The sequence below is a fragment of the Xiphophorus hellerii genome, chromosome 23 (assembly GCF_003331165.1).
Source record: "Xiphophorus hellerii strain 12219 chromosome 23, Xiphophorus_hellerii-4.1, whole genome shotgun sequence".
NCBI lineage: Eukaryota > Metazoa > Chordata > Actinopteri > Cyprinodontiformes > Poeciliidae > Xiphophorus > Xiphophorus hellerii.
In genome coordinates this window covers 18,025,494-18,053,472 of record NC_045694.1, presented here as the reverse complement: position 1 = coordinate 18,053,472, position 27,979 = coordinate 18,025,494, and the positions used below count along the sequence as shown (strand labels likewise).

General features: G+C 39.1%; 2 protein-coding genes across 3 annotated transcripts; one reads left to right on the top strand and one right to left on the bottom strand.

Moving 5' to 3' along the window:
• Positions 1-134: 134 nt before the first annotated feature.
• On the top strand, positions 135-12,847 carry hmgxb3 (HMG box domain containing 3). The gene is given in 25 exon segments (XM_032554237.1): positions 135-323; positions 738-898; positions 995-1,169; positions 2,547-2,651; positions 2,653-3,021; positions 3,132-3,239; positions 3,325-3,465; positions 3,566-3,709; positions 3,711-3,779; positions 3,781-3,791; positions 4,686-4,795; positions 4,891-4,974; positions 5,088-5,365; positions 5,462-5,509; positions 5,511-5,603; positions 6,007-6,305; positions 6,426-6,553; positions 7,451-7,582; positions 7,668-7,852; positions 7,936-8,158; positions 8,354-8,487; positions 9,051-9,170; positions 10,405-10,614; positions 10,934-11,062; positions 11,064-12,847. Coding segments are annotated over 24 exon segments (3,882 nt in total). The 5' UTR covers positions 135-323; positions 738-749; the 3' UTR covers positions 11,502-12,847.
• Positions 12,848-13,904: 1,057 nt separating this feature from the next.
• Positions 13,905-27,686, bottom strand: csf1ra (colony stimulating factor 1 receptor, a). Of its 2 annotated transcripts, none has more exons than XM_032554240.1 (22): positions 27,521-27,686; positions 27,212-27,284; positions 25,681-25,965; positions 25,306-25,593; positions 25,073-25,209; positions 24,826-24,991; positions 24,545-24,746; positions 24,108-24,223; positions 22,706-22,817; positions 22,401-22,600; positions 22,226-22,317; positions 21,988-22,114; positions 21,474-21,578; positions 21,251-21,361; positions 20,979-21,141; positions 20,817-20,899; positions 20,627-20,730; positions 20,177-20,299; positions 18,071-18,182; positions 17,882-17,981; positions 16,864-16,975; positions 13,905-15,349 (listed from the first exon to the last, which is right to left on the bottom strand). In XM_032554240.1, the coding sequence occupies exons 2-22, from the start codon at positions 27,264-27,266 to the stop codon at positions 15,203-15,205; spliced, it is 2,940 nt and encodes a 979-aa protein (XP_032410131.1). In that variant the 5' UTR covers positions 27,267-27,284; positions 27,521-27,686; the 3' UTR covers positions 13,905-15,202. The 2 variants fall into 2 exon arrangements, with proteins under 2 accessions (XP_032410131.1, XP_032410130.1); XM_032554239.1 differs by having other exon boundaries at positions 27,212-27,281.
• Positions 27,687-27,979: the final 293 nt, after the last annotated feature.

Below are 27,979 nucleotides of genomic sequence, written 5' to 3'. Positions count from 1 at the left end.
AACAGCGCCTCCATGTGACTGCAATGACAACGATATTCGGGACGCAAGAGTGAATTTCACGTGTTAAAAACGTCTTACGTGATTGGATCGGACATATCTATCGCAAAATCTGATTGGACGAAGCCCATAGCAACAAATCGCCATGTTTCTTCTCGCCAGTCGTTTTGTCAGCTAGGACTATTTAGCTTTTGCAGTCGTTTATACGTGGTAAATCTTCGCTAAAGCATAAAAATGAACATAGAGGTGTTCCTCACCATTTATGCAATGACAGGCTTCTCCCAGTAGATGCTTGGAACAGTTTCTTAAAGGTCGGAAGATAGTAGGTAAGGCTTCAACAAGACGGCATTTCATTGGATAGTTGACTAGGCGTGCAGGCAGTATGAACACACGCCATTAAACCAGTGAGTTTCACATGCACGTTTTTTTCAGTGTAGTTTAGTTGGCGATACTTTTTTTCTGCAGAGCTATGTTCAGTGTTTCGTCGCAATTATGATTCTGAGCTTATTTGTTCTGCATCATTTCTTTCCTTTTTGCAAGCAAATGCGTGGCAAATGCACTGTAACGTTGCATAAACAGATCAACATGCATTCTGAATGTTTAAGCAATTAAGCTGGAGTTTCATTATACTAGTGTTAATTGTAATTGTCGGTAGAGGGAGGTAAAGTTGCACACTTATCCTGCAAATAAAGCATCTATTTGAAGGTTTGGTAAACTAAATCCATGCGTTTTATTAGCAGTGTCCTTGATCCATGGAAGACATGGACAATGTGGAGGTGTTAGAGGTTGTGAAAGTAACTGAAGAAGTTGAAAATGTGTACAGCCAAGTGGAGATGACGTCCCCCAAAAAGAAGCGGGGCAAGACTGATGAAAACAGTCACGAAAGACCCAAGAAGCCCCGGTAATGTAATGTGGATAACTTGAACTGTCTTTTTATGGACCTGCAGTAATTCTTTTGATGTATTAATTTGTATGTGTGATTTATCATCTGTCCCAGATCTGCCTACCTGCTCTACTACTTCGATGTTCACCAGGTTATGCAACTCGGAACCCCAAATCTGCCTCAGTCTGAAGTCAACAAACGAATCAGTGAGAGCTGGAGGAGGCTGAGTGTAGCTGAAAAGAGCTACTATCTGGAGAGAGCCAAGTTGGAAAAGGAGGGGATAGACACAGTAAGTTAGACATATTAGCAAATTCATGGATCATAAACTAATTTAGTCTTGTGCAACTTTCAGGACTGAGAATTTATAGACATACATATAAATTGAGGGTCTTCTTTTAATGTGAACGGCAACATGTGAAAGAATAATTTGCAATAACCTGCTGCGTAATTGTCAAAACCACTTTAAATTATACTTTTTCTTTATGCACTGTTTGATTCAATATCAGTGTTCAGTCTTTGTGAGTTATCACCCATCCACCATTTTACTGAATCATTAATCTGACAAACTTTTAGATGCTCTTGTGGTACAAAGACATGTCTCTGTGGATGTTTTCACAAAAGCCCCAGCATTATATATGTATTATACTATCTATGAATGTTTCCACATTCTTAGAATATTCTAAATAGCATGGGTAATCAGAATCAGAATTCCCTTTATTGCCGTTGTGCACAAGGAAACACAATAAAATTTAAATAATAACACTAGAGAAGCTGGAAATGTTTTCATCATTGATGGAAAGACTTAATGCAGGGGTGTCCAAACTCGGTCCTCGAGGGCCAGGCATCCTGCATGTTTTAGTTCTCTCCCTGATCAAATGATGGCTCATTAGAGGCCTAAGAAGAACATTGACTGCATTGAATGCTTTATGTGAGACAAAACACAACTTGAAACCACCACAATTGTAAGATGTACTTCTGGCAGAAAACACACTATGAAGTCTGAAGTAAAACATGTTGTTTTCAGCATCAGGCTGCCAACAACAAAGGAAGGTGCATTCATCTTCCTTTGCCTGGAACTGTTCCCCCCCCCTTTTTTTATTTGTCACTGTTGATAAAGTCACAAATAGTTCTGAATACAAGCTCCCAAGCCAGAATCCTTAACTATATCCAGTAGATATTCTGTGGTTTCTTCTAAGGATGGCTTTGAACAAAATATGTCTTGATAATTTGTTTTATTAAAGAAAATTATGTAGCAATCCCCTAATCTCCTAGTCTCCCTCCACAAGTCCTTAAAGAAAGGCATATTTCTTTGTTTTCATATTTCTTCTAGAAATATATCTTGAAAGTCTTTGAAAAACTTTTGTAGTTTTTGACAAACCAAGAGACACTACATTCCAGTTGTCTTTGAATTAAGTTCTTAGAATTAAGCAGACACTAGGGAGAGTATTTTGAGGTAGTTCTTTGTGGTTTATCAAGTTTTGTCAAGTATTTAGTATAGCCACTTTCCCTAAATTCACAAGATTCACAAGTTTTGTCTTGATATATATCTTAAGTTTGCTACCAGGCTGAATGAATGAGACTAAACTGATTTTTCCTCATCTTTTTCTCTGGTGTGCTTTCCAAAGCCTTTAACAATTTCCTTACTTGTGAATTTTGTTTTCCTCAGACATCTCAAAGCTCCAGTAAACACCTGCCGGGCTTCCGCAAAATTCTCCCCAGAGCCAACTGCTTCCTGGTGCCCAACAGCGCCTCCTCCAACTATCAAGCTGTAGGGCTCTCAGTCAGAAGTGTGCATCGAATCGATTGATTTTTCAGCTGAAGGAAGCTTGTGCTCGGTCGCCCTCAGGGTCCCCAAGTCCAAGGTAGCACCTGTTGACTTGGCCGCTGAGATGGACATTTCAGAACCCCCCACTGTTCCCAGTGATACAGCAGAGGAAACAGTGGTGCCTTCTTATGTGACTCCCCAAAGAACTTCGCCATGGTCTTCATCCAAAACCCTGACCTCCACAGACATCCAGGGCTCACAGGGTTCTGTTGATGAGATGCTGAATGATGTCTCACTGAAAACAAAAGCCAGTGGAGTAGCAGTGCAAATGATGCAACGAGAAGCTACGCAGATGGTGACCATTGTGCCCTCCCAGGTGAGATCTGTGCGTAAATGATTTATGACAGGAATTTAATGTTTAAATAAAATGTTTCAGCAAAGCAGTTTATTTCAGTAAGTGTTTCTCCCAATTATCCTTCATTCAAGAATCAACTGGAGCCTCATCCTTTAGCAGGCATTAGTTCCCTGCAGCCAGTCATGATGATTTCTGTAGGGGCCAAATCAAACCAGATTCCCAAACCTTCATATAAAATGGTAAAAAGCCAGTATTATTTTTTGCAGAATTTATTCTAAAATAAATTTTGAAAAAAAAAAGTGAATTATTTCTTCTTTACTGCAGTCTGTAAAGACATACACAAGGAGAGGTCGGGGGAGGTGTCTAAATCCTGGCTGTTCTTTTGTTTACGTCACTCGACACAAACCACCTACCTGTCCTGAGTGTGGGAGCCACTTGGGAGGAAAATGGATACCTGCTGTAAAGGTTGAGTTGCTTTTAGCAGGCAATATTTGATATAAAGTATTCTTTACAGCTCTGATTCAGTTGACTCAGTTGGTTTTGACTGCATTTGTGTCTCTTCTAGGCTAAAAGGACACAAGATAAAGCTGGTGCTTCCAAGCTAACAACTGACAACAAGAGTAACGAAAGCTGTCAGGCTGCACTGCATGTTTCTGCAGACACCAGTGAAACAAAGTCTGGTGGCGATAACAAGGAAGGACAAGCTCATCCGGAGCAACAGAAAACAACCTGCACTATCAGCTGCAGCACCACCAGAGGGCAGCAGCACCACACCTCTGTCCTCAAATATGGTAAACGTCATAGTCAAGTGTCTTATCAAGGTGTTGGTCATTTTACTTTTCCAGCAGTTTGGTATCTTTGTGATTTTTAATGTAGGCGTTTTTAGTTATAAAATTAGACTTACAAAATAACAATAGTTATAATAAATGATTTCAAGGATTTATACTGTCCTCAAAACTGATATAAATTCTTGCATCTGAAATCACAAAACTTGAGGAGAATATTACAGATGTTGCAATGTTGCGAAAAGAAAGATAGAGGTGAGGGAAATGTTTAATATTCTGTTCACAGTTATCTGTAAAGAAATACAGTTATGTGACTACTATTAGGAGAATGCCTAGTTATTCTGATTGGGCTCAGGTGTCATTGTCTCTCATAATAAGAGCAGAACTCAAATAAAGGAAAATAATGTGTATTGCAGAGTCTTAGAATTTGATTAAATTACAGATGAGATTTGGGCATAACTGTGACTTTCTATGGCTATAATTCATAATGATATTTAACTGTAAAGAGGAAAAAATGCACAGTAGCTTAATGACATGGTTATGTACAGGTTTCTTTACTGGTGCAGAATGGAAAGAGGAGGTGACATAAAACTTTGTCCAGGATCAAGTTGACCATGTTACATATTACATATAAACAAGCTGACCCTAGGATTAGACATTTAGGAATAAATATAGAACCTTCAAACATCTTTATTATTAGTTGTTCAAAATCTTTAGAAAATTGTTGTTTCATTTGAACTTGAATATCTACATATTTCTAGCCTGTTTAAAGGAATTTAGTGAAAAAAAGCTATTGTTTTTTTCTATCTTAGAAGAATTTTGTCAGTGTAATCCATTGGTCTTTTCATGTTTTTTTTAAATGAATATCTGACTGCACTCTTTATTTTTTTCCTTTTAAAGTAAACAAACAAAAGCGAATACTAAAAGCACGCATCAGAAACCAGTGAAGAGCTGTGCTGTTGTTCAGAAGAGGCCTGTGAGACCCATCCTTCCTGCCGTCTGTAACCCAGGTAACTCTGGACAAACTTCCCGTGGCATATACGTCAGGTAATAAGCTGTTATTACCTGGGTCAACATATTTGCTTGTGTTTGGGTTGATTCACAGGCAGCACTGTGATTCAGATCTTAACTGTTACACCAGAGAAAGAAAAACCTCAAGGTGTCTCTAAAAGCAACCATTCAGCAGCAGGTACATTCACCACTTGGTGCTGTGAATGTGTTCACAACACATTTGAAATGCATGAAGAAGAAATGTAATTTCTAGATGTACTAGGTGTTCATCTGACGTGGTTGTGCTTGTAGCCACAGTGCCTCAAGAGATTCTGTCAGGTCTTAAACCCAGCACTTTAAAGCAGCTTGGCCAGACCGTCCCAACAACAACAACCATCCAGGTGAAAACACACCCATCAATTCTGAAAACACAGAGTGACAGTGATGAGGTCAAGTTTCTTCACTCACTGCATCCCCTTCTGCAGGATTCCTCCGTCTCAGCAGACAGAAGTAAACATGTGACTTCCACTCCTGACACAGGTGTGAATGTTTTGTCCCTAGTGCCTTTCAGACACACGGTTTCCTGTTTTGTAAGTAAACCCTGTGCTTTTTATGGAAAATTTGTTTCTCTGTGGTTTCTTTTCTGTTTGTGTGACAGATTATATTTTTTTTTTTGCATGTTTCAGGATTTGGGGCTATCCACAGCACGAGGCAGAGGCCGCTGTAAGAACCCTGGCCTGTGACTACATGTATAAGAACCGCCACAAACCTGCTGTGTGTCCGAAATGTGGCACCGAGCTGACCAGAAAGAATGCCAAACCTCCAAAGGTAGGAGAAACACAACATCCAGATTATTTGTAAGGTGTAGTTGAAATGGAGCTCAGCACAACGACGGCTCAGTGACAGCTGCTTCAGTAGACTTATGAAGGATAACTGATTTTTTCTCTTTAGGGCTTTCACACATTTTACATTTTTTATGACTTAGTTATTGACCTTTTTATTGTTCATCACATTTTGATGCTATAAGGTGTTGCCTCTTCTTTCCCTCAATAACAACTTCCACACCAAAGAGTGCTGTCTACGAGTAACCGATCAATAATCAGATTTGGTCAAGTGCAAATCAGCCAATTTCACAGCACTAATCAAATTATTTATATGCAAACACTGTTTGAATGATGCTGACTGCTGTGTGCATGAAATCCTCTCACTAACTTTCTGTTTCCTTCCTCAGTCTGAGACTTTGCTAGATCCCCATCAGGACCTGAGTCCTGCTCAGAGGGACGTCCAGCGCCAGAGCACTTTGCAGCTAATCCGCAGCACCCTGCAGATACCTGAGAGTGACACAGAGCTGCAGGAAACATTGAGCCTCATCCAGGAGCTGAACAATGTTAAAATAGTCTTGGTTAAGAATGGTGAAGGAAGTGATGCTGAGACTGAGACACTGTTGGAGACTGGGTGGCCTCAGTTTTATGAATCAGCAGCTACACACTGTGGCCTGTGTAGCTACCATCTGTTGAAAGGAGGGCGGGGGTAAGGCCATAGATGATGACTTTTCCCTCGTTTTGCCTCATCATTTTTGCAACCTTGCCTCATGTTGATTTCTGAGATTTAATGTAAACTTGTGTACATGGTTATGATTGGACCTTGTAGTACTGTTGCCGGGCAGGAGGACTGCTGGTTGCTCACCGAGACTCTGATGCAGACGGCGTCTCTGCAGCTCAAAGTGTGTCCCAACCTTCGATGTTTGGCCCTGCACAGCTTTGCAGATCTGCATCCAGGTAATCCAAGCAAATTTGTATAATTCTGAGCATTATTTGTTTTAATTTCGAGGATAAAACTGTTTTTAAATGTACTTTTTGTGTAATCGGCTGTTAGAATAAGGCTAACCTGGTTTAAACTCTGGACCAGTGGTGAATGTTTCTCATTCACACTGTTTTACCAATTGGCCTCAAGAGGGCGCTACAGCACAACATAATCTGTTTCACAAACTATCTGGATAACCGTAGTATAATTAGTCTTTCTATCATTTTTTTCTCAGGTTCATTCAGAGTGAGTGTGTTACCAAAATCTTTATCATGTTTAATAGTCTGGTGATTATTACAGAATAAAGGATTTGCATGTTAATTTACTTTTTCTAATTTTAGCAATCTTATGCAGCTTCTCCATTTAGCTATTATCCCCATTTCAGCTTTGTTTTTTTTTTTAGTTTTAGGAGCAGATCAGTGTATAATAAATAACAATGCTTCTTTATGTTGTTTGACAGAAAATAAAATTTTTATGTCTAAGAAACAGATGTTTCTGTTTTTAGTTATTTTTTTCTCTGAAATGTGATTCTAGTTGTCTCATTCTTATGAATTAGAGTTTCTAAGAAGCACCTTACGTAAATTCCTTCAAAACTCAATCATTATCTGAGGATCCCTGCCAACAGGACAACCTGAGAGGAGCTTTTAATTCGCCTTGCAGAGTTTCTCTCAACTCACATGATTAAATGGATATTGTATTAGCTGAAAGTCTCTCTATCTGTATCTCAGCATATTTAGCTTGTTTCCTATTTTATGGCATCCATGGAGAATGAGCCACATGCTGTGTTCATACAGGAACCCAACATAACCTGTAATACTGTGTTAGAATAGTTAATCATTTCTGTCTAATAATTTGTTTACTGGTTTGTTCAGGTTTGTTCAACGTTGGGAATCGACTTCTTGTAAGTCTTGACTTATTTCTGAAGATCAGAGCCAACATCAAACTGGGCCAGACACCATCTCTAGCTGCTCAATCTGTGTTTGACCAAATCCAGAATCATCCAAGTAAATTCCAGTTTACCTCATCATGCATTTATTCAACAGTAGATTTTGTTTGATCAGCCTTTTGATGTGTTTGCTCTTACATTAGTCCATAGTCTTACTCCAGAGGAATCATCTCAAGTTCAGGAGCTTTTCCTGAGCGGCTACTGGGCCTTTGAGTGTCTGACGGTGCGGGATTACAACGACATGATCTGTGGCATTTGTGGTGTTGCCCCAAAAGTTGAGATTGCACAAAGACACAGAAACGACGTACTGGAGCTGAAGAATGTGGAGGTGACAGACTGTTTATGTAATCTGTAACATACCTATAATTTTTCAGCAGATTCGGGAAGGTCATGCGCCTTTTTACTCTGCAGTTTACCTGGCCGGAGTGTTCAGTCTCAGACGAAGTTCATGTGGATGACTTCTGGCTGACCATGGAGGGGGAAGCGATCGAGCAAGCGGCTTTCCCTGCAGATATCCCCATCACACGGGTGGATGCTTCCATCATTGCTCCTTTTGCACCGGCTTTGATGAGGAGCCCCACTGTCATCAACACAGAGAAGGACAAGCTCATGCCACAAATACAACAGCCTGCAGGTACACACACCTGCTGAATTATGTTGGTTACACTTATAACAGCCTCAGACTTGAGAAATAAACAAATGTGTTAATATCGCAATAGCTATTTGCTTTATTTATAGTTTAAAAAATGGATCATGTGTTTATGCTGATGGGACCTTTCTTTCAGTGGGTTGGTTTGTTGGCTATTAGAACATTTTCTGATGTTTTCAGGAGATCCGTCAGCTTTGGTTCGTCTCATCCATGACGGTCAGCTCAGACTCGACAGGGTTGAAGATCACAGTGAGGATGAGTTGAGAACCATACTGGATAGCTGTGGGGTGGGCCTCACCCCTGACTCCACGAAGGTGTGTGTTTGTCTGGGAAGGAAACAAGTGAGCCACAACAAAGAGAACCTTTTACCAGAGTTTACTGTACCGTTTGAACAAAACCGTTTACACCCTTTGAACTGTTTCATATTTTCCTTCCTAATAGCCACATACGTCAGAGCTTTTAGCGGGATTTTATCTGATAGACAGATCAGATTTGTACTACAATGTACTACAAACATTGTAGTACTTCTGAATTAGAAGGAGAACTAACAATTCTTTTACAAATATATGCATTTATATTCAGTGTGTCTTTACTTTGACATCCTTAAATAATACACAGTGAAATCGGTTACCCTAGAGGATGAAGTACAGTAATATTATTTCAAACAATAGCAAAACTATAACGTTTACTGTTGCATTTAATGCACACCAATCAATTTCTCTCTAAATAAAAAATATCTTTCACCCAAAACCTGCGCCTTTGGGCTGTCTGGGTTAAATCTCCTCTTCATATGTTCATTTGTAATTTGGCTCTTTAATTATTCTTAAAATGAGTGTTCTTGTTGCAGTAAGTCATGTTTTCTGTGTCTCACTGCTAGAACGAGCTTCTGGCCTCCCTGGTCAACCTGTACACACATGTTCACAGTGGCCCTCCCACGGCTCCACAGCCACCCCCCCATCTCACTGCAGGCAAGCTGTCCAAGGTGTGCCCCCACAAGGTGAAACATTGGTTCTCTTATTTGTACATTTTTTGCATATTTTTGTGTTCAACTTGTACCCTGCCCCTCCTATACCTTCTGTTCTGTTTCCATTTATTTATTTTTATTACAAATCCCCTCTCTGTAATAAATGCTGGATGTCATGTTGGGATGAGCTAAATAGGGCAGGTCAGCTTGAGTGAATTTAGGTTCTGACAATTGACTGCTAAGATGATAAATTCAGTTGCCATCGTTGTTGTATTTTTCCCTTTGCTGTTCAGCCACTAAGTTAGTTTCAGTGACACTCAAAATGGCTATGATTAAAACAAGCCCATAAATGTTATCATGTTCCCAGACATAAATTAAATCAATCAATTCGTACTGCAGCCATTATAACTGTGTGACATTTTAAGCCTCCAATACAATCCATTGTATGCACATGATCCAGTAAGCAGTCTGGAAGTATCTTCTACTTCTGGATAGGCATTATGTCCATCCATCCATGACACATTAACTGCTTCATTAGTTCCTCCATCCAACTATCAGTCCATTCAGAACTTGCTATGTTTCTTGTGATTTATGTGGCCTAAAATTACAGATTTTTGTGGTACCTTTTTCTAAAAGTTGCAGATTTCTTAGATTATTTGCCATATTTGAAATAACACCTTTAGTGCACATAAAATCCCATCATGAGGAGTTGTCAAAGACAGTAATACTCCTTGTGTTTCCAGACTCAGAGTAGATAAATCTAAAGTTTGAGATCATGAGTAGAAGAACAAAAAATAGCAACATTTGTATTAAAGAAACAATGGTTAGAGGACATCTGCTGTTTTTTCCAGTGTGGATAGTTGTTTTATGGACAGAAAGGGTACAAATCAGCATTAATAGCAAGAAAAAAGTCATTGTTTTTAGGTTATTTCCTTTATCTCCTCTTCTTAGTATCTAGTGTATAAACTAAACTAGTGTATCATCACTCCCAAAGAGGTTGTTGTAAGAACTCTTTTCTTCAACTGTGTCATGGTTGTGTACTCGCTCACATGCAGACATAGCGGTGAAAACTTTATAGGTTTTACATTTAAAGTCTGACCTTGATGAAATAATTTGCTATTGATTCAATTTAAAAGTGGAGAAAGAGTTCAATTAATTCAATTCAATTAATTGACATATTGATTATTGCATAAGGATTTTCACATTATTTCTGGTTGTGTGTTATGGCTTTAGAACACTAGATGTTGTTTGCTCAACCCGCCTGTAGGTGGTGTGTTCCTCTAAGTACTTGGTGAGAGGAGAGACGGCTCGAGACCACGTCGACCTGCTCCTCTCCTCCCGTTACTGGCCTCCAGTTTACGTTTGCGACTGTCCTCGTCAAGTGGCGCTTTGCACTGATCTGCAGTATCCAGAGTTGGCAACACAGATGTGGGGCAGAAACCAGGGCTGCTTCTCTGACCCCTTTGAAAAGCCAGAAGTAAGTGTCTCCAGAAAGTCTACAGCTCAGAAGCCTTTATTCAATTGGCATTTATTCAATTAAGTCAATAAATTTACAGGAATACAAATAAAGAAGATAGAAAGACTAACTAATGTTCTACACTGACTACACAGACAAAAGCATCATCTATCTATTGTTTGAATACACAGCTCAGTTAGATGCAGATTTGATTTAAATCTAGTGAACAAATCCAGTAAATGAAACGGGGGGTTTTTTTGGGGGTTTTTTTTTATAGCATTCTGTGACTCTTATGTTTTCAGTATGTTTCTACCCAGACAAACTTTAGTTTCTGTTTCAGTTTGTGACATGCCCTGAGCTACAGGACCAGCCGTACACCGCCGACCTCTCCTTGGTAGCAGAGAACCAGCTGGTTCACCCCATCACAAAATCCTCCTCTTGCTGGCTGGTTTATCCTCCAGGAGCAGCGCGGGGACACTCCCGCTCAGGAACACCACTGCATGAACTGCTGCAGAGATCTGGAGCCGTATATCAATCTGCTAACAGAGCTGGACTTAAAGAAAGAGGAGCATCACAAAGAGGAAAGTATAAAGGAGCAGACCGACATACCAGAGAATGACTGTTTAAAAGAACCAGAAGGCAATGTGAACACAAAGTCCATCATTTTCAACAACACAGCTTATTACTACTTGTACAACCGACTTGTAGACTTCCTCAGCAGCAGAGACATAGTAAACCAGCAGATCAACCAGGTTGTGAAGGCTTGTCAGCCTGGAGAGGTGGTCATCAGAGACTCTCTATACCGACTCGGAGTGGCACAGATAAACACAGACGAAGATGAAGGCACGAGATTAGACGCACAGACAGAGGAAGAAGAGGAGAAACAACTAATGGTTCTAAGCAATTAAAAAATAAAATCTTGATTGGACTTTATAATGCTATAAAAAGAGACTTGGGGGCAAGGATTTCAGAAGCAGTGTAGGACTAGAAATAACTTTTGTATTACGGAGGAGACAGAATAAAAAAATACATTTGATTACGGTGCTGGTCACATGTTGAAGGGTGAGTTGAAATCTGTAGAAGTGAAAGCTGTCAGACTGTAGAGATTACTGTTAATATATTGAGTTTTATTAAGTTTCTTAAGCGTATGAAATGCTTTCCAATGTTTTTTCCAAGCATAAATAATAATACTACTGAAGACTTTAAAAATGGATGCTTTGATGCATTTTATGAAATTGTCAGTTGTAAATGACGAGTGTAGTTTTGGTTTCATGCCAAGATGTTTATGGAATAAGTTCATATAGTGACAAATCCCAGGCCCACGTTTTGACAGCAACTGATAATAGATTCCTATAATATGATAAAGCTGCTTTGGCTTTCACTTTTCTTTTTACACAAAAATATAAAACATGATCTGCTTTTGTCTTAAGCATAAAAGTAGCAATTTCTTCTGCTTCCAAAATAATGCATTTACATGTAATATTGGTCATTACATGTAAAGTTTATTTTATATTACACAGTTGTTTTGCAGGCATAGACATAGCAATTATTTATTTTGATACAAGCAGAAAATATAAACATGCTAAATTTGTCATTTTTCGCAGCATATGGTCCTTAATCTTCCATGTCATGACAGTTTTTAAAAAATGATTTCATAATAAACTGAATTTGTTGTACTTATTGCAGGAACAGTGATGTAGCTTTCTTTCAGTCAGCTGATCGTTTACAGAGAAAACTCTTTGGTCGTTTCCCTGACATCTCAGTGGAAGGACATTTAATTATAGAAACTGTATGATGGAGAACATTCGTAACTTTGGAAACCATAACTTAAAAACGTTGGTACAGTATACTGTGGTCCCACTAATCGGTCTCCTTCTGACTACAAGAATGTAAACTGAGCTAGTGCAAACCTTGTTCTGCATCGTTATTCGTGTGCCATATTTATAGCATTTTTTATATCAAGACATTTCTGCTTTGTGTTTTACAGGCTTACCTCTCTATAACCTTGTGAGCAGATTTTTATAGATATATTGCGTATCTGCTTTTTTCCACTGGGTTATAATATAAAAATGGACCTCAGAGAGTAGTGTTTAATTTGCATGATATTATTTTGTGAGAAATATATATTTAATGTGGGCTGCTGTATGAATTGATTTAATATGTATGAATCCCTTGGCCTTTAAGAAACAACAAAAGTTATGTGTACTTTTTCAGATCTTCTGCTTGGTGCTTATTAAAGCAGAGCAAACATACATTTACCTGCCTGAGGTTGTTGATGTTTGTTCACCTGTATGTCAAAAAATCTTCAGGTCATTGACCAGGCCCTGCCTTGTAGTTCTGGGACTTCGCAGGAGCATTGATGTTCCATAAGATGAAATCTTAAATGAAGTCCCACTTCCAGGGAGATTGACAGTCATCTTGAGTTTCTTCCAGTTTCCTATAATTGCAACAAGTGTTGCCTTCTCACCAATCTGTCTGGCTATTGTTCGGTACCCAATCAAAACTCATCAAGCAGGTGCGGTTAATAAAAGGTAATCAGTGGAAGGTTAGGAGGGATTCTTAAACATGACAGGTTTGTGAGAGCCACAGTCCTTGCTGGTTGGTGACTAAATAAATTTAATTTATTAGATAAAGATCATACAATGATATTATCAGATTTTATTTTCTACATTCTCTGCCTCACGATCGAGGTGTACTTAAGAAGAAAATTACAGACTCGTGGTGCATTTCTCTCGGTCTCTTTGTGTCTATATATATCTTTATGAGATAAATTAGCAACACAGCTAGCAACTTCAGGAAGACTGGAAGCATTGTCCAACTGGTTGACAACTTCAAATATGTATTCACTAGCATTGATTAACTTGTGCAATTTTGAAACTGTGCAACCAAGAATCAACATAGAAGTCAAGGTCAATTGTTTTTCTCTCATCAGCAAACGGAAAATTAAATTATTTAGATATTTGTTTTGGACATAAGTCATAAGTCATTTAGTAAAATAAATTAATCTGCAAATGATGTATGACTTGTTAATTTTAGTCCCTGGTAAAGCAAAATAAGCAAATGGTTGGTACTTTAAAGTCTGAAAATGGTAAAATAAACCAAAAACAACCTATAACATCATTTAGATTTTTAGATACATCTATCAATACAATTTCAGAGTTTGGCAATATTCAGGGTTATTGTGGGAAACATTTCAGATGAAATTCAGATTGGCTCAAATCCAACTGAAAAGAGGAAGTGGGGAGAGAGGAAGACAAAGGCCACACAGTTTCTGTTTGCACAGGAAATCAAAAACACAAACTGCAAAGTTCTTCTGAGGTTTACCAACACTGAAGTAGAAGCTGGACTTTTATTGGTAAGATTTTTTTCAACAACTGCATCTGAACTGATTTAAACAAAAACACACTGAAATACCGATGTGCTACAATCTACAACATTTCAGTGAAAATAAAGATATCTTGAGTTTGTCTCAGATATATACAGTATGAGACATCTCATTCAGACGCAAACACGTACAAAATGCCTGACATTGCACACATTTTCTGTCTGTATCGCTCACATAGCTTATAAATCATTCTAAAAATCATCACAGTTGGCAGTGTAGGCTGACTGCTACATACAGACATTAGTGAAACGTTTTTTATCCAAACATTCATCTAATGCCAGGAAATGAAAAGATCCAGTTGTCACGTACAAAATGTACATAAAAAAAAAACGATAACAAGAAGTTCACATTGTCAGACATGAAAGGCCCAGAATAGATCCACAGATTCTCTCTGCTACTAAACTACGCTGAACACCGCTAAATTAATTAAAGTGAAGCAGAACAATCACATGTTACTAACCACTGGCGAGCATTGTAAGTGTGTCGTAAGAAAAAGAGCCATGACCGAGGCACAGAGAAAACAACATGGTCCTTCTTTTGCCTTGTCATTTCAGTTGCTTTACCAGCGTACAGCTTAGGAAAGGACATATTTTTTCACCTTCACCTAAAGAGCGAGAAGAAAAATTGACTAACTTTGAGAAAATCATAAATCAAGCTGTTTTAGTCCAGTGCTTGCAGTTATTATTGCACATGCAGTACACGCAAGCTCATATTGCACGTGCTGGCAATAAAACCAATAAAAGGAAGTGATCCTGCTGATTTCAACCTCCACAAAATCAAGACTGTCATCTTGCTACAGTAAACAATGTAATAAAGACGATGTACAGCAGATAACCGATAAAATAAACATATTATGTAAGACAAAGACTGATGAACAGTCCACCAGTGGCGATATTTTCAATAGATTAACAGCTCTGGAAACTTGGATGCTTGTTGACATGATTCCTCCCTTCGTGTCTGCAGTCGAGGTTAGAATTGGCAGTTTCTAGTCATGGTCTGCACAGAAGCGAGTCACATGCTTCGCTGCAGCCGGCCGTCTGTCTGGCGAACAGGCACAGCGGAGCAAAAAATAGCTGAGAGGGTAACAGTCTGCAGTGCCGCAAAAAAAAAATAAAGACTCAGCCTTGAGCTGCAGCAATTTATATATTTTTTTATTATTATATTATTTTTTTTAATGGTCTGTGATAATTTTTTTTTACAAATGTATTGTTGTTTGGGACTCTTTCAACAAAACTGATAGTTGTTTGTCTTCATCAGAGGCTGCTCCTCTTCTTCATGGTCACAAGACTGGTCACAGGGGCCATCATGACACTTAGGCTTGTCATATGCATCAGCCTCTGTGACCTCCTGCTGCATATTCTGGTAGATTACCTGAGGAAGGAAGCATTTAATGGTTTGATAGGTGCAACATATTTTATTTAAAATACTTCTGCTGATTCCATGTTTCGTCTGTGACAGAGACCTTTCTTAGATTGTGACGTCCTTCAGTCTAATTTAATTCCTCTTCTGGTTCTCAAACTATGATGCAAAAGTACCATCAGTGGATCTTAATCTGCTTTTTGTGGTACTGAGACAAACTGGACAAACCCAACTAACCTAAAAGATGACCTCTTTAGGCACATTGATCTGTGCTTCCAGCAGATGCTATCAGATACTTTCAGTGGAGCAGATTTTAAGAGCACCTGCCAGATTTCTTCCAATTTTACTTCTTTGATATTTAAAGGGTTCAGACAATCAAACTGATCTCAAACATCAAAGATAACCAGAGCAAATACAAAACACATTTTCAAAATTATAGTACTTATTCAAGGAAGAAAACTGTCCAAACCAACTGTACCTATGTAGAAACATAATCCATTTTTAAATCTAATAACTAATTGCGTATGGTGGCCATAGAGGCTATCAGGGATTTACATCGCTAAGGAAATAGTTTTACCATATGCTTCATTGTTAATTGTTTAAGTAAGACATACTGGAGAGGTTTTGGAGTCCTATAGCTTTAGAAAAGGATGCAGTGCCTGTTGAGATTATTAGCCTACTGTGTGCTGCCAAACAATAGATAAATGATATAGTAGTGGTCTGATCAGGGCATAGATAGTTTATGATTTAACAACTTATATTTTCACAAAGGTTGGTTTGGATGGTTGTTTGCTCTTAATGAATGAAACCATCATTAAATGCACATTTAGTATTTTCTGTTTATCTTTGAAATTTTATTTGAAACTTCATCTAGAAACTTTAGTTGTTGAATTGAATTGTTCAAGTGTTGCAAAATCTGTGAAGGAAACAAAACCATGTGATGCTCCAGACCAAATGTGTTTACTTTAATTTCATTTTCACAGAGAGGAAAAAGTTTGCTCCTTAGCCTAATTGATTTGTTTCTTTTTAAAGGACAAACAGAGGATATTTGTAAAGGGGACATTGTGCATATGTAAAGATTTAGAGAGACTCAAATGATCGGAATGTAAATAAGTTGCTTGTTTCTCCAGGTATCACTGAATTTCAAATGCCAAGCAGCAATTTTTGAGGTTTGGGTTGGTAGGAAACAAACTACTATCTTTCCTTTTAGGGATTCTGGGTCTCCTTGTTCTTTTTTTTCATTTTTAAAATTCCAAAACTTTCTTCAAACATATAGCACAAATGAATAAGAACATTCCCAGTCTAACTCCTGTTATATTATCAGTTTAAAATGACAGTTTGACCATTTATATATAGTGAAGTGATACCTGATGAAAAAGATTTGTGAACCGTTAATGTAATCAATTAGGCTAAAGAGCAAGCGCCTTTGCCTCTGTGAAAATTAAGTTAAAGTAAACACGTTTGGTCTGGAGCGTCACATGGTTTCACAGATTTGATCAATCCTGCCTGGAATCACACTAACTCACCTGCTCCTCCTCGAGATGGCCCCCCAGTAGCTTTTCTATCATTTGTCCGATTTTGCTAAAGGTCGGACGCTTTGTGGGTTCCAGATTCCAGCACATTTTCATGATGGCGTACCTGGAACAGAACAGAAAGAGGGGTCTCAGTGTGGCACAAGCTAAACTATAAAACCAACTCAGGCAACACTCGGCGAGGCCAGTGAAGGTAGTGACGCAGTTCAATAAGACAGGCTTGTTCATAAGAATCACTGGCCCACAAAGTCCCATTTTGAGGCTGTGAAATAGCAAGTTACACGGCTTCCTGGCACTGCGATCATGTGGCTAACAGGCAGAACCTGAGGCCTGACTCACAACAGGACAACAGATGATCAGGACCCTGACTCTGATTCAGTCCCTTCCATTTCCACAGCTCAGCGATTCCGACTTGTGTGACGACGGTGCTAAATTGGTGTACACAGATGTTGCGGCCCCTCCAGCCCCGGGACACAGAGCAGAAAGCCTTTAGGTTTTTCACTCCTTCACTTTGCAGTCTAAGCTCACTGAATTTGAGAATGAGTGAAGTAAAACCCGACATAATGGAAGTGTTTCATCTGGCTATCTCCTGTGTCAGTAATTTCAGATATGAGACAGGCCCGAGGACATCAGACCGGAAAGAAAAAGCCTCTTTGTTTGGCTGCGATAAACATTTGCACAGCTGGCTGCTTCGTCTGTGTGTACTCGACTTAGAATTAATCATCAATATTAATTTTATCATCTTAAAGTCACTTGCATGTTATTTCATCAGTTACATGCAAGCCAGGAACAAAATACTATTATCACTGCTCATGCACCGATGAGCTGAGTGCTGGGAGGCAAATATGTCTGAGTTAATTGTAAAAACCCTGCTGATAGTCACCTGATGCCCCACTCAATCCCATCTGATAATGAGGTAATGCTGAGCAGAGCTTTATCATTGGAAATTGTAAAAGCGGGGCTGAGCCGGTTTCTATAAGCAGAATCCTGCAGACAAGGTGCATGAGCTTACATTTCTAGTGGAGCAAAGTCAGGCTGGGACATCTGATAGCCACGCTTCACCATCTTGTAGAACCTGGTGTCCACAGCCATGCTGGGATATGGACTCTGGCCTGAAAGAAAAGCCAAAATGTTTGCCACGTTTGCAGGTGCATCATGACTGGAAAGGTGAATACAAGGTAAGCTCTGAGATTATTCCTACCTAAAGAGAAGATCTCCCATAAGAGGATGCCGTAGGACCAGACGTCACTCTGCACAGTGTAGACACAGTCAAAGATGCTCTCTGGGGCCATCCACTTCACAGGCAGACGGGCCTTCACACACACACAACAATATGTTAAATCAAACAACTCAGAATGAATAAAGTAATGGCTCTTACAAGTGAAAACAGATATGTAAAGACACAAACACTTTTTTTTTGTCTGACATGACGGAACTTGTCTGATTTCAGATAATGTAGAAATACAGCTGTTTTCATTTGCTAAATTCCAGAATAATGAGATATTACGTCACTTTCTTCCAATTCAGCAAGTTTACAAAGATTGGTGTAACAATGTAGTGACTTTGTAAGTTTCAGATTCATTTTCAAACTTTAAAACAACATGAGGATGTCAAGCCCTCATACTATTCTGGAAGGAGACAAGTTCTGAGTCCTAGAGATGAACATGTTTTGGAGTGAAATGTAAATATCAACCACAAATAAAAAGCCACTTTGAAGATGCTGGCGAAAGCCAATGTCATTATCCACATGGGCTGAAAACCCACTCAGTGATAAAGAAGGCATTACTCTAAAAGCCACACAGAACGCTAGAAGACAGTTCATAAATGTCCTCAGGAACAAACACCTCAATTTTTAGACACATGTAATGTGATGAAACTTGAAAACAGACATCATAGACATGTTTGTGTATGATGACAAACATGAACAAAGTCAAAGATCTGACTCTGTTCCATCAGTTCTGTCAGAAAAAATGGGCCAAATTTCTAGAAAGCTATCGTAAGAAGCGTGTGAACAAACATGCAAAACATTTGACTCAAGTCATACACTTAAAGAGTTATTGAACACTAAGGAAATGTATGATAACTTCTGAGGATAAAAGTAAAAAAATCTCAGATTTTTTTTTGTTTTGTTTAGAAATAATTTGGTAATCCTGAGTGACCATTAACAGGGGATCTTCTATAAGGCTTTATTAGCTCTAGTGGCCATTTTTTGAGAGCGGTCATACAGGAAGTGGGCAATGAGAGGGGAGAAGACATGCTGGCAAATCTCATCAGACCAGGACTCGAATCTGTGATGGCCGGATCGAGAACTAAGGTTCCTGCACCAACACAGCACCAATACACAGGAGCTGTTTTGTCTGATTTAATGTTAGTAAGACAGAAAAGGTTCTGAGTCACTTGTGGTTATAATAAATGTCTAGTGATATAATTAAATACATGTTAAATGCTAAAAATATCTGTTAACATTTCAGTTTGCACAATTTATTTAGGAACTCAAGAATTGTAGTGAAGTTTTTTTTGACCCAATCTAAAAATAGTAACTTTACTGGATCTTATTTAAAAGAGCTAATCCTACTTTAATTAATGTTCACCACAGAACTTTTGGGAAAGCCAGATATTAAATAAATATCTCTAAGATCTTTGATAAAATTAAGATTAGCTTATTTCAGCAATTTTTTAGCCTTCTAGTTATCATAAATTACATTTTTATAAATGTTTAGTACATCTCAACTAATGTTTCCAGGAAAGGTTGGCCTCATTTACTCATAATTCAGTGTTGTCACCTTAATTGTCGTTTTTTTTTAACTCAAAGTTTATAAAAATTTACTCAGTTATTTTATATGATACTTTTTTACTATAAGTCTTTCAGGAACTCTTTACAAGTTGCTTCACACTGCTGGTAAGCTGCCTGGAATGAAACTACTTTCTATTGTTTTTGTCTGTCCTGAAATAAATCAGGTATTTAAAAAAATAAATAAAAATGAACAGTCATCTTATGAAAACTAATATTTAGCCAAGACTGGTATGTCTGCTAAGCTGTGGACTGCAAAATCAACTCTATAAAGTATAATACGCCGACAGGAAGTACTCAAAAGTCATTCTTGATTCAATGTGTTGAAATGAAAATAAAACCGGATAAATGTGTTAGACAACATTACGCAAAGACATTTTTGTTTGAGCATTTTGGTGAAAGGTGTGAAAGGACACCATCGGACTTTTGCATTTTTGCTTAACGTTATCATAATGTGAGACTCACTGCATGGGACAACGTTAGGTAGGGTTACGGTTAGTCAAAGTTAGCACTTACGTTGCCCTTCACAACATAGTTGGAGTCATTCATGATGTCTCGGGCCAAGCCAAAGTCACAAATCTTTGCCTCTCTGCGGCTGGTCAGGAGGACGTTCCTGGCAGCAACGTCTCTGTGGATACACTTAAGAAAAACAAAGCCACACAGTTTGTGTCCTGTTATAACGTCTTGCAACATAAAAAGCAATCAGTTTAGTGTGGTTCCTTAATATAGCAGCAATTGTACGATGAAAAGCTTCAAACTATTACCAGTAAATGGATATAAGAAATGCAAAGAGGGAAATTCCCACTCTTAACACCCGGTGAATAATTTCACAGGCTTCCTTTTAAAGTGGAACTGTCATCAGTGGAAGCGCCTTCGCTAGTGTCTGTGACCCTGTTCAGGAAGGGAAACGAAGCTGCTCCTATTAATATTTTACAGAAGTGTCTCCTAAATTTTCTATATTCTTACATTTTTAGCAGCAAGAAAGTCAAGGCCCTGCGCGACTTGAAGGGAGAATCTCAGCAGGTCGTCAATGTCCAGTGGCCAGTCACCAGTCTCCTCGCAGTCCGATTCTGAACGAGAATCAGAGAAAGGTGATGTTTAGTGAGTTGTTCTCTCTATGCTATTGTTTGGATACAATCTCTGGAGCTGCTTGTACCTCGAGATTGTTCTGTATTTGGCAGCTGACTGGGTCTCATCTCTAAGTAGCTGCTTGAGGCGAAGCTTGAGATCCCGCTGTCACTGTGAATCAATTATCACGATAAGTGGGTTTTTCTTTGAATTCATCCTATGCTATTAGGTCCCATGTTTGGTGACGAACCTTCTGACAAACTGCTTCTGAATGCAAATGTTTTTATAATCATTCGAGCTCTCGTCGATCTCGGGAATATTCATGACAAAGTTTACAAAAGTTTCTGCTTTCTGGCGAAGGAAGTTCAGTAGGTCACCGAGGCTGCAGTACTCAGTGATCACAAGCACTGGTCCTGGAGAGGAAACACAGTTTAAAAGGGTTTTCATGCAATTTACTTTGTAACACTTGATTTTCCATGGATTCAACAAAGTTTCATAAGCATTTTGTTTGTGCCGTCTGACCTCCATAAGTGCAGGCCCCAAGCAGATTGACTATGTGTTTGTGATGCCCCAGGTGACTTAGGATCTTCAGCTCAGACATCAGAGCCTCCCTCTCATCTGAATGGGCGCTGGCTGCAGACAAACAGTACGGACCATTAAAAAAAAAAAAATTTTTTGTGGTATTTAACCTTTATAGAGGTTTACTTGGAGTAAAATACCCTGTTTCTGATAAAGCAGATCTCACCTTTTAACATTTTCACAGCCACACGCATGACATTGTCCTCCTTCCCCAGACCGTAAGCCGTTGCTTCAACAACTTTTCCAAATGCACCCGCACCCAAAATCTTTCCTGTTAAGCGACAAAGCACACAGGCAGATCATTTCTAATCCTTCTTGCTGTGTTATTCATGGTTCTACATCATTCATTTTTATTAAGATCCAATAACTATCTTTATTTTTAGCCATCCTATCGCTTTAGGTTATGTTGGGTGTTTCAGATGATTATTTATTCTGAGTCTGGTTCTGCTGAAAGTTCTTGTTAAAAGGGAGTCATTCCTCTCTACTGTCACCATATGATTACTCAAGTGAATGACTCAATGTAATCAGTTGAGCTGCTTTTTTGTAGTGGCCCAATGTAGACATTTGTTCTAACTTGTTGATTTATCAATACACCTTATTTCAAGTGAATTGAGTTAAAGCTAATCAAAAATAAACTGTTTATGATTATGTGTTCAAATAAAAATAGGCACTTAGGTAACCTAGTTTTAGCTTGTCTCTTGGAAACTCCCATTTCTCGTTGTATGGCAGCTGTGTGGGGTCGATGAAAGTGTAATTGTTGCCATCCCTTGCTTCTATGATCTTCCAACGGATTTCGTAGCGGGGTTTCTGCAAATTAAAGTCAGAAAACACCTCTTCAGTTCAATTAAATCTGTAAACTTTCCCATAGTCCATAATTCAGGGATGAAAACCAATCACCATATGGAGCTTTCAGTGTACCTGCTTGTATTTGTAAAGCAGGATGGCCAACAGCACCAGGAGGATTGCTAGAATTCCTGCAGCTCCACTCAGGGTTGTCGTAAAGAGCTTGTCTGTCCGATTAGAGAACAAACAAACAAAATGAGAAACTGTGATTCGCAATCTCTAAGATCTAGAAGAAAAGTCACATCCTCACCAGACACTTCCATGGCAAGTGTGTCTCTGCTCACACCAACAAGGTTGAAGGCTACACACTCCACCGTCATCCTCTGGCTGGACGGTCCAACCGTAAGGACACTCTCCACCTCCACAGCTCCGTACTCTTCCCTCTGGACTTCCACAGTGGGAGCCTGGAGAGGGATGGCCAGCTGCAACCCTGATGTATTTTCATTACACCTAAGCCACAGTGAGAAAACAATGAAACATGAAGAATCTCAATGTGTAATGTTAGGACAAACTTAGTGACAACTTATTAGTTATTGCAGTCAGGTTGTCACTCACGTGGGTCGTATCCCCAGACACTGATACCAGATGATCCTCGGAGCCGGATAGCCAAACGAGGTACAAGTCAGAGTAGTTATATTTTCCCATCTGACCACTGCATTAGGTCTCTCTGGCATTAGTTAAATGGAGAGACAAAAAAACACTGTAGTTTTACACATTGACTTTAGAGTGAACCCTTAGAGGAATAGTGGAGACAATAAAAAATTCAAAGTAGTTTAGTGAGATTCTAAGTTACATTTGAAAGTTCTTGCAGCAGTTTTCTTAGATCCTAAATTACTTTAGTGAGATGTAATAAATGTTTTTCAAGCTTTTGAGTTACGCTTGTGGCATTTCACTATGGTGCATTGGTTGACACTTTCGCCTTGCAGCAAAGTGTCATGAGTTCAAGTCCTGGCCTTGCCTTTGAGTGTGCTCTCTGTGCATGGATGAGTTCTCTCAGAGTACACCAGTCTTATCCCATGATCAAAAAACATGACTGTGAGGTTAATTGGTCTTTCTGAACTGCCCTCTGGACTGAGTGTGCACATGCATAGGTCTATATGTTTTCCTGTAATGGACTGGCCTGCAAGGAAAATTGGGAATAGACATTTGGAGGATGGAAGATCCTGAGTGTGAGATCTCACAAAATATTTAGCAAAATCAAATCCTTAGTTTCCTGACCCCACTATGAACAAGGGTGTTAGGAAATGGATGGATGGATGGAAATCCTTAGATATTTTTCTTAAGATCCTCCAATAATTTTGTGATATTCCACAAATTCTTGTAGGATTTTAACTTATCTGAGATCTCCACATCATTCTGACAAGAAATACAATGACATTGATTTATATTTCTTGTCATTTGCAGATAGTCTTTGCACACTGCCAGCTCCACTGTTTACACCTCCCAGTGGTATTGCTGCCCTTGCCTGCTGTTATCGTCTCAGAGACAGTTTCTACCAGATATCAATAACAAAACTAAATGCAATCAAAAACAACCATTAATCATCATAAATGATGTATGTGAGAATGTGGCTGTTCTTATTTAGTAGGGGTTTTTTTTGCCAGTTGTTTGTTGATTCTTGCGTTGTGTGTGAATTGTGAGACAGTTATTTTTTGTTTTTGGGCATGTGCACTGACTGATGGCACCTTTTGAATTTCGTTGTTCTTGTGACAATGACAATAAAGATTTATCTTATCTTATCTTATCTTATGCAATTTTAGACATTTTTATTGGACCTCACAAGTCCTTTGATTTTTAAAACCTTTGCAAGGATCTCCTAAATGTACTTTTTAAAACAAAATTATTCAGTGTCACTTGCAGGGTTCAATAACTTTAAGATCTGTTAGGAGAGTCAAGGACATATTTTTGCAATCAAAAAAACAAAAAAACAGAGTTTACTTTAATTTGTGTCACTTACGATACATTTGGACTTGAAATGAGATGGATGCATCGGTCAAGTCACTCTTTGCATGGAAAGTATATTGTCCTTGCTCCTGTATGTTCATTCTCTTCACCTGCAGAGTTGCGAGGTATCTAACACAGAACAAAAACAAAACAACATAAAAAGATATTTTAACTGAAAAACAGAAACACTTTTAGAGTAAGAAGAAGTGACTAATTCTGCGGTTTGTATTCAGACAGTTCCTATGTATCACTCCTTCGTAAGTCCACATTTTAAAAACAGAACTTTGTTCTTCCCTTTAGAAGTTTTTTTGACCCGAGTGGAGACATGATGACCTACATGTTCCTGGTCAAATTTACACAAAAATGCACTGACAGCATTTCAGTACAATTTCCTCTTCTGCAGTACTATCTAGCAATTGGACAAAGCTCCTTTATCTCCAGGCTTTGCACCTGTTGTTGTATCGGATGAACTTGTGCTCCTGTGTAGATGTGTTGGGCGGTGTCGGAGTCAGCCATCCATGCTCTGTTATATGAGGGTAGGCTTCAATGAGCAAGCTGAGCTCCAGGTCTTCTCCCTCTTTCACCACAACAGAAAGACCCTTGAGGGTCAGTTTTGGTGAGAGCTGGGGCAGCAGCCTGATGTAGGGCTTATCTGAAGAAAGTTCAGAAAATCAGCAACTTTGTGCATAATAAAGGTGAAACATAGGAGATGAAGCTGTTTTGTTTCTTACCCACAACCAGCAGGTATGTAGTTGTACTGTTCACTCCGGCTTCGTTAGTTCCAATGCAGGAGATGTTTCCAGTGTCTGCAAGGTCCACAGCAGAGATTGTCAGGATGCTCTGGATGTCTAGACGATTTTCTCCATTTGAGCGAACTGTCTCTTCTACTGTTGGGTTCTAAAATGAGAAACACAAATCTGAGCCAAAATCCAGATAAATGCTTCAGACAAGACTTCAAGGATGCCTCCTCCCACTGACCGATTTGGTGATGTATTTCCATGTGACGTTGTAGTTGAAGTTTGGATTGTGTGTTGTGCAGCGAATCTTAATTTCTTCCCCAACTATCCGTACATATTCATCTGTCTCCAAGAAGACATATGGAGGGAAGCGAAGCTCTACAGCAAAAAATAATAATAAGAAGAATACATTTGTTAGTGCTTGACATTTAGAAGGTTTTAGTCAATCAGTTTTGCATGGCCAAGTAATCTCACTCTGAATGACGTTGATGGAAAAGGCCTTGGAGGTCCGTTCCGCCCCATTAACCATGGCGGTGCAGACGTAGTCAGCGTTGAAGCTCGGGTGGAGGCTGTGGATGAGGATGCCACGATGCCTGTCCACAGTGAAGTTCATTCCGGGTGGCACAGTGGTGCCGTTGTCCATGCGGAGGCCCAGATCGGTGGCTGAGGGGTCTGTTAGCAGGCAGGGCAGTAGGAAGTTCTCACCCTCCTTAATCACCACACGCAGAGATGTGCTGCTTGTCCAAAACACTCGCTGTGGGTCTGAAATGGGGATCAAAATGCATGTAATCAGCCTTAACTAACTACTGTAACACAATCATGCAACAATTCTCAGCTGATCTCACTCACCTTTCACATACACATGCAGTGAGGAGGTCAGATTATTGAAATCGGGATTAGCAGTGTAGAAGCACTTGTACGTTCCAGTGAATTCTCCCGAGGAGCGTTCCACCTTGAAGATGCGGACGTTCCCGTTGCCCCTGGATACATAACGCCTGTGTTTGGGCAGCCTGGGTTGCCAGTTTACAGGTCTGTTGCCTTCACACCTCAGATCCAAAGGCCTCCCAGCCTTAACCACCACCTCGGGGCCCGTCACCACCTTGGAATTGACTTTGATTATCGGCTTCCATTCCACTGTTTTAGCAAAATGACATATTTTTCTTTAGATCAATCAATCAAGCTTTAGTAACTTTTTTTAGTTTGTTCATTCCATTGTACTGATCAATGAGACAGAGTTATCTTGGAATTTAACCTCCTTTCTGCTAAATTCTCACTTCTGTTTTACATCGTCTGGGAACCAATAAATAGAATGGATTCAGGGACTGTTCCTGGTATTAATGTCCTACGTCTTCAACAAGCAAAGAACACAAGAAGCACATTTAAGGAATTCATACATTAAATGAAAGCCTAACAGCTATATTTAGAGAATTGTGAGCCAGTAAGTGTTAGAAGAGACCATGCTGAATTAATTATTTCTGTCTTTAAGAACAAGCATGTCTTGCACTTCAATATTAAGGAGTTTGTTGATAGCAACAGTCAAGTATTATGAATCTAAAGAGGGCTCATTTTAGAAAGACTAAGTCACTTCTATTCTGGATTTTTCTTTCAGTGTCCAGTGCTTTCAGTATGGTGACAAAAGTTTCCCTTTAGAACGCTGTGTTATGAATCTCGAAGGAGAACTGAGATTCCAAGTTCAGCATTTCTCTATTGACCACAATATTTCTCACAGTAACTGGGATTCAAATGTTGTTTCATGGCAATCAGCAGTTCTGTGCTTATTTTACGTGTCTGTAAACAGCTGCCTCTCCATCCCTTTTATTTAAGTGAGTGAACTTTTCATCCAAGCTGAAAATAACCCCAATTAGATCTCATGAAGTGATCCAAGAGCAAGCAAAGCTAATCCATTCAGCTCCCTATCAGACCAAAATTAGAGGATTTCACATGTTCAAATTTAAATACTTTAATCTGCAAAATAATATCTGGTGGGTGATAACCATTTATACCAGTCAAAGCTGTGTTGAAATGCAGCAGGGAAAAAAGAGAAACAATGTCAAGAATGGCCCCACAAACAACTCATGATGTTTTTGTCAATTGTTCTGCTCATTAGACACAGCATTGTGTACAATTTCTACAAACCACGAGCGAATGCAAAAAAGGTTCTCATAGAAAAGTCTATTATTTTGCATTTTATAAAGTTGTGGAGCAAATGAACATGTTCAATCTGGATTAGACTAACTGGATAACAGTTTCATGCATTAATCTGCAATATCAAACCAGTGCCACTTAAATTGCCAAATTTAAATTGTGGAATACACACCAAAGCTTCAGCAGACAGGAACAGAAATAGGACAGCAAAAAGTAAGCGTTTGTCCCGTCTTACCTGAAGCTGCAGAGGCCACAAGCGCCAGCAACAGTGTGAGATAGGATTGCATCATGGATAAACTCCAGACCTGCTGGTTAAAAAGTGACACTGGCTGCTAAATAGTCCACATTTAACTTATTTGAAAGAGAAAGATGAAGAATTCAGAAAACTGTCTAGGAAGTTAGATTATCACTGCATCCCTTCTTTTACTTCTCTTTTCTAACCACTCTGAGAAGCTTTTTTACTTAGAAAGCATTTTATAACTTAGCAAATTGAAAAAGCTAAATTTGACATTATTGAATGGTAGTTTATGTGAAATATTCTCACCTCTAGATGTCTTCAGCTTGAAGGAGGGATGGAATAAGTTCCCTGGGTTTTGGAAGTTCCCAGCATCCAAGCACGGACATAAGAGTCCCTTCCTCCCTCTTCCTTTGTCTGTGCCCTTATTCCTCCTTTCTGCTTGTTTACAGTCACACAGCAAACATCAGTGAGTGAGGGCTGGAGGGTGGAGGGAACTGTGCATGTGTCAAGGAGAAGGCGGTTCAACTTATCATGCTTGACAAATTAATGAGGCATTTCAAATTTGATAGAGAGAGGCCCAGTAAAGACAGCTGTAGAGGTGGGACTTTTCATCTGTATCAGTGCTAACCAGTGGATACAAGGCTGTTTTGCCTGGTAGTGAATGGGCAGATATGATTGGGTCAGATTTCAGACTCTTAAAACATTTAGGAAATGATCCTGTAGAAAATTCTATTCAATGAAATTTACGTGATGCTAATTCACAAC

What these genes read in the sequence shown, in the direction of transcription:
- csf1ra (XM_032554240.1), bottom strand. Translation starts at nt 27,266, where the DNA reads ATGATGCAATCCTATCTCACACTGTTGCTGGCGCTTGTGGCCTCTGCA. An exon ending in TTCATCCGATACAACAACAG is followed by an intron (nt 24,224 to 24,544) that starts GTGCAAAGCCTG and finishes GTTCTGTGTTAG; the next exon opens with ATACCTCGCAACTCTGCAGG. An exon ending in ACTTTCTTGCTGCTAAAAAT is followed by an intron (nt 20,300 to 20,626) that starts GTAAGAATATAG and finishes GTTTTTCTTAAG; the next exon opens with TGTATCCACAGAGACGTTGC.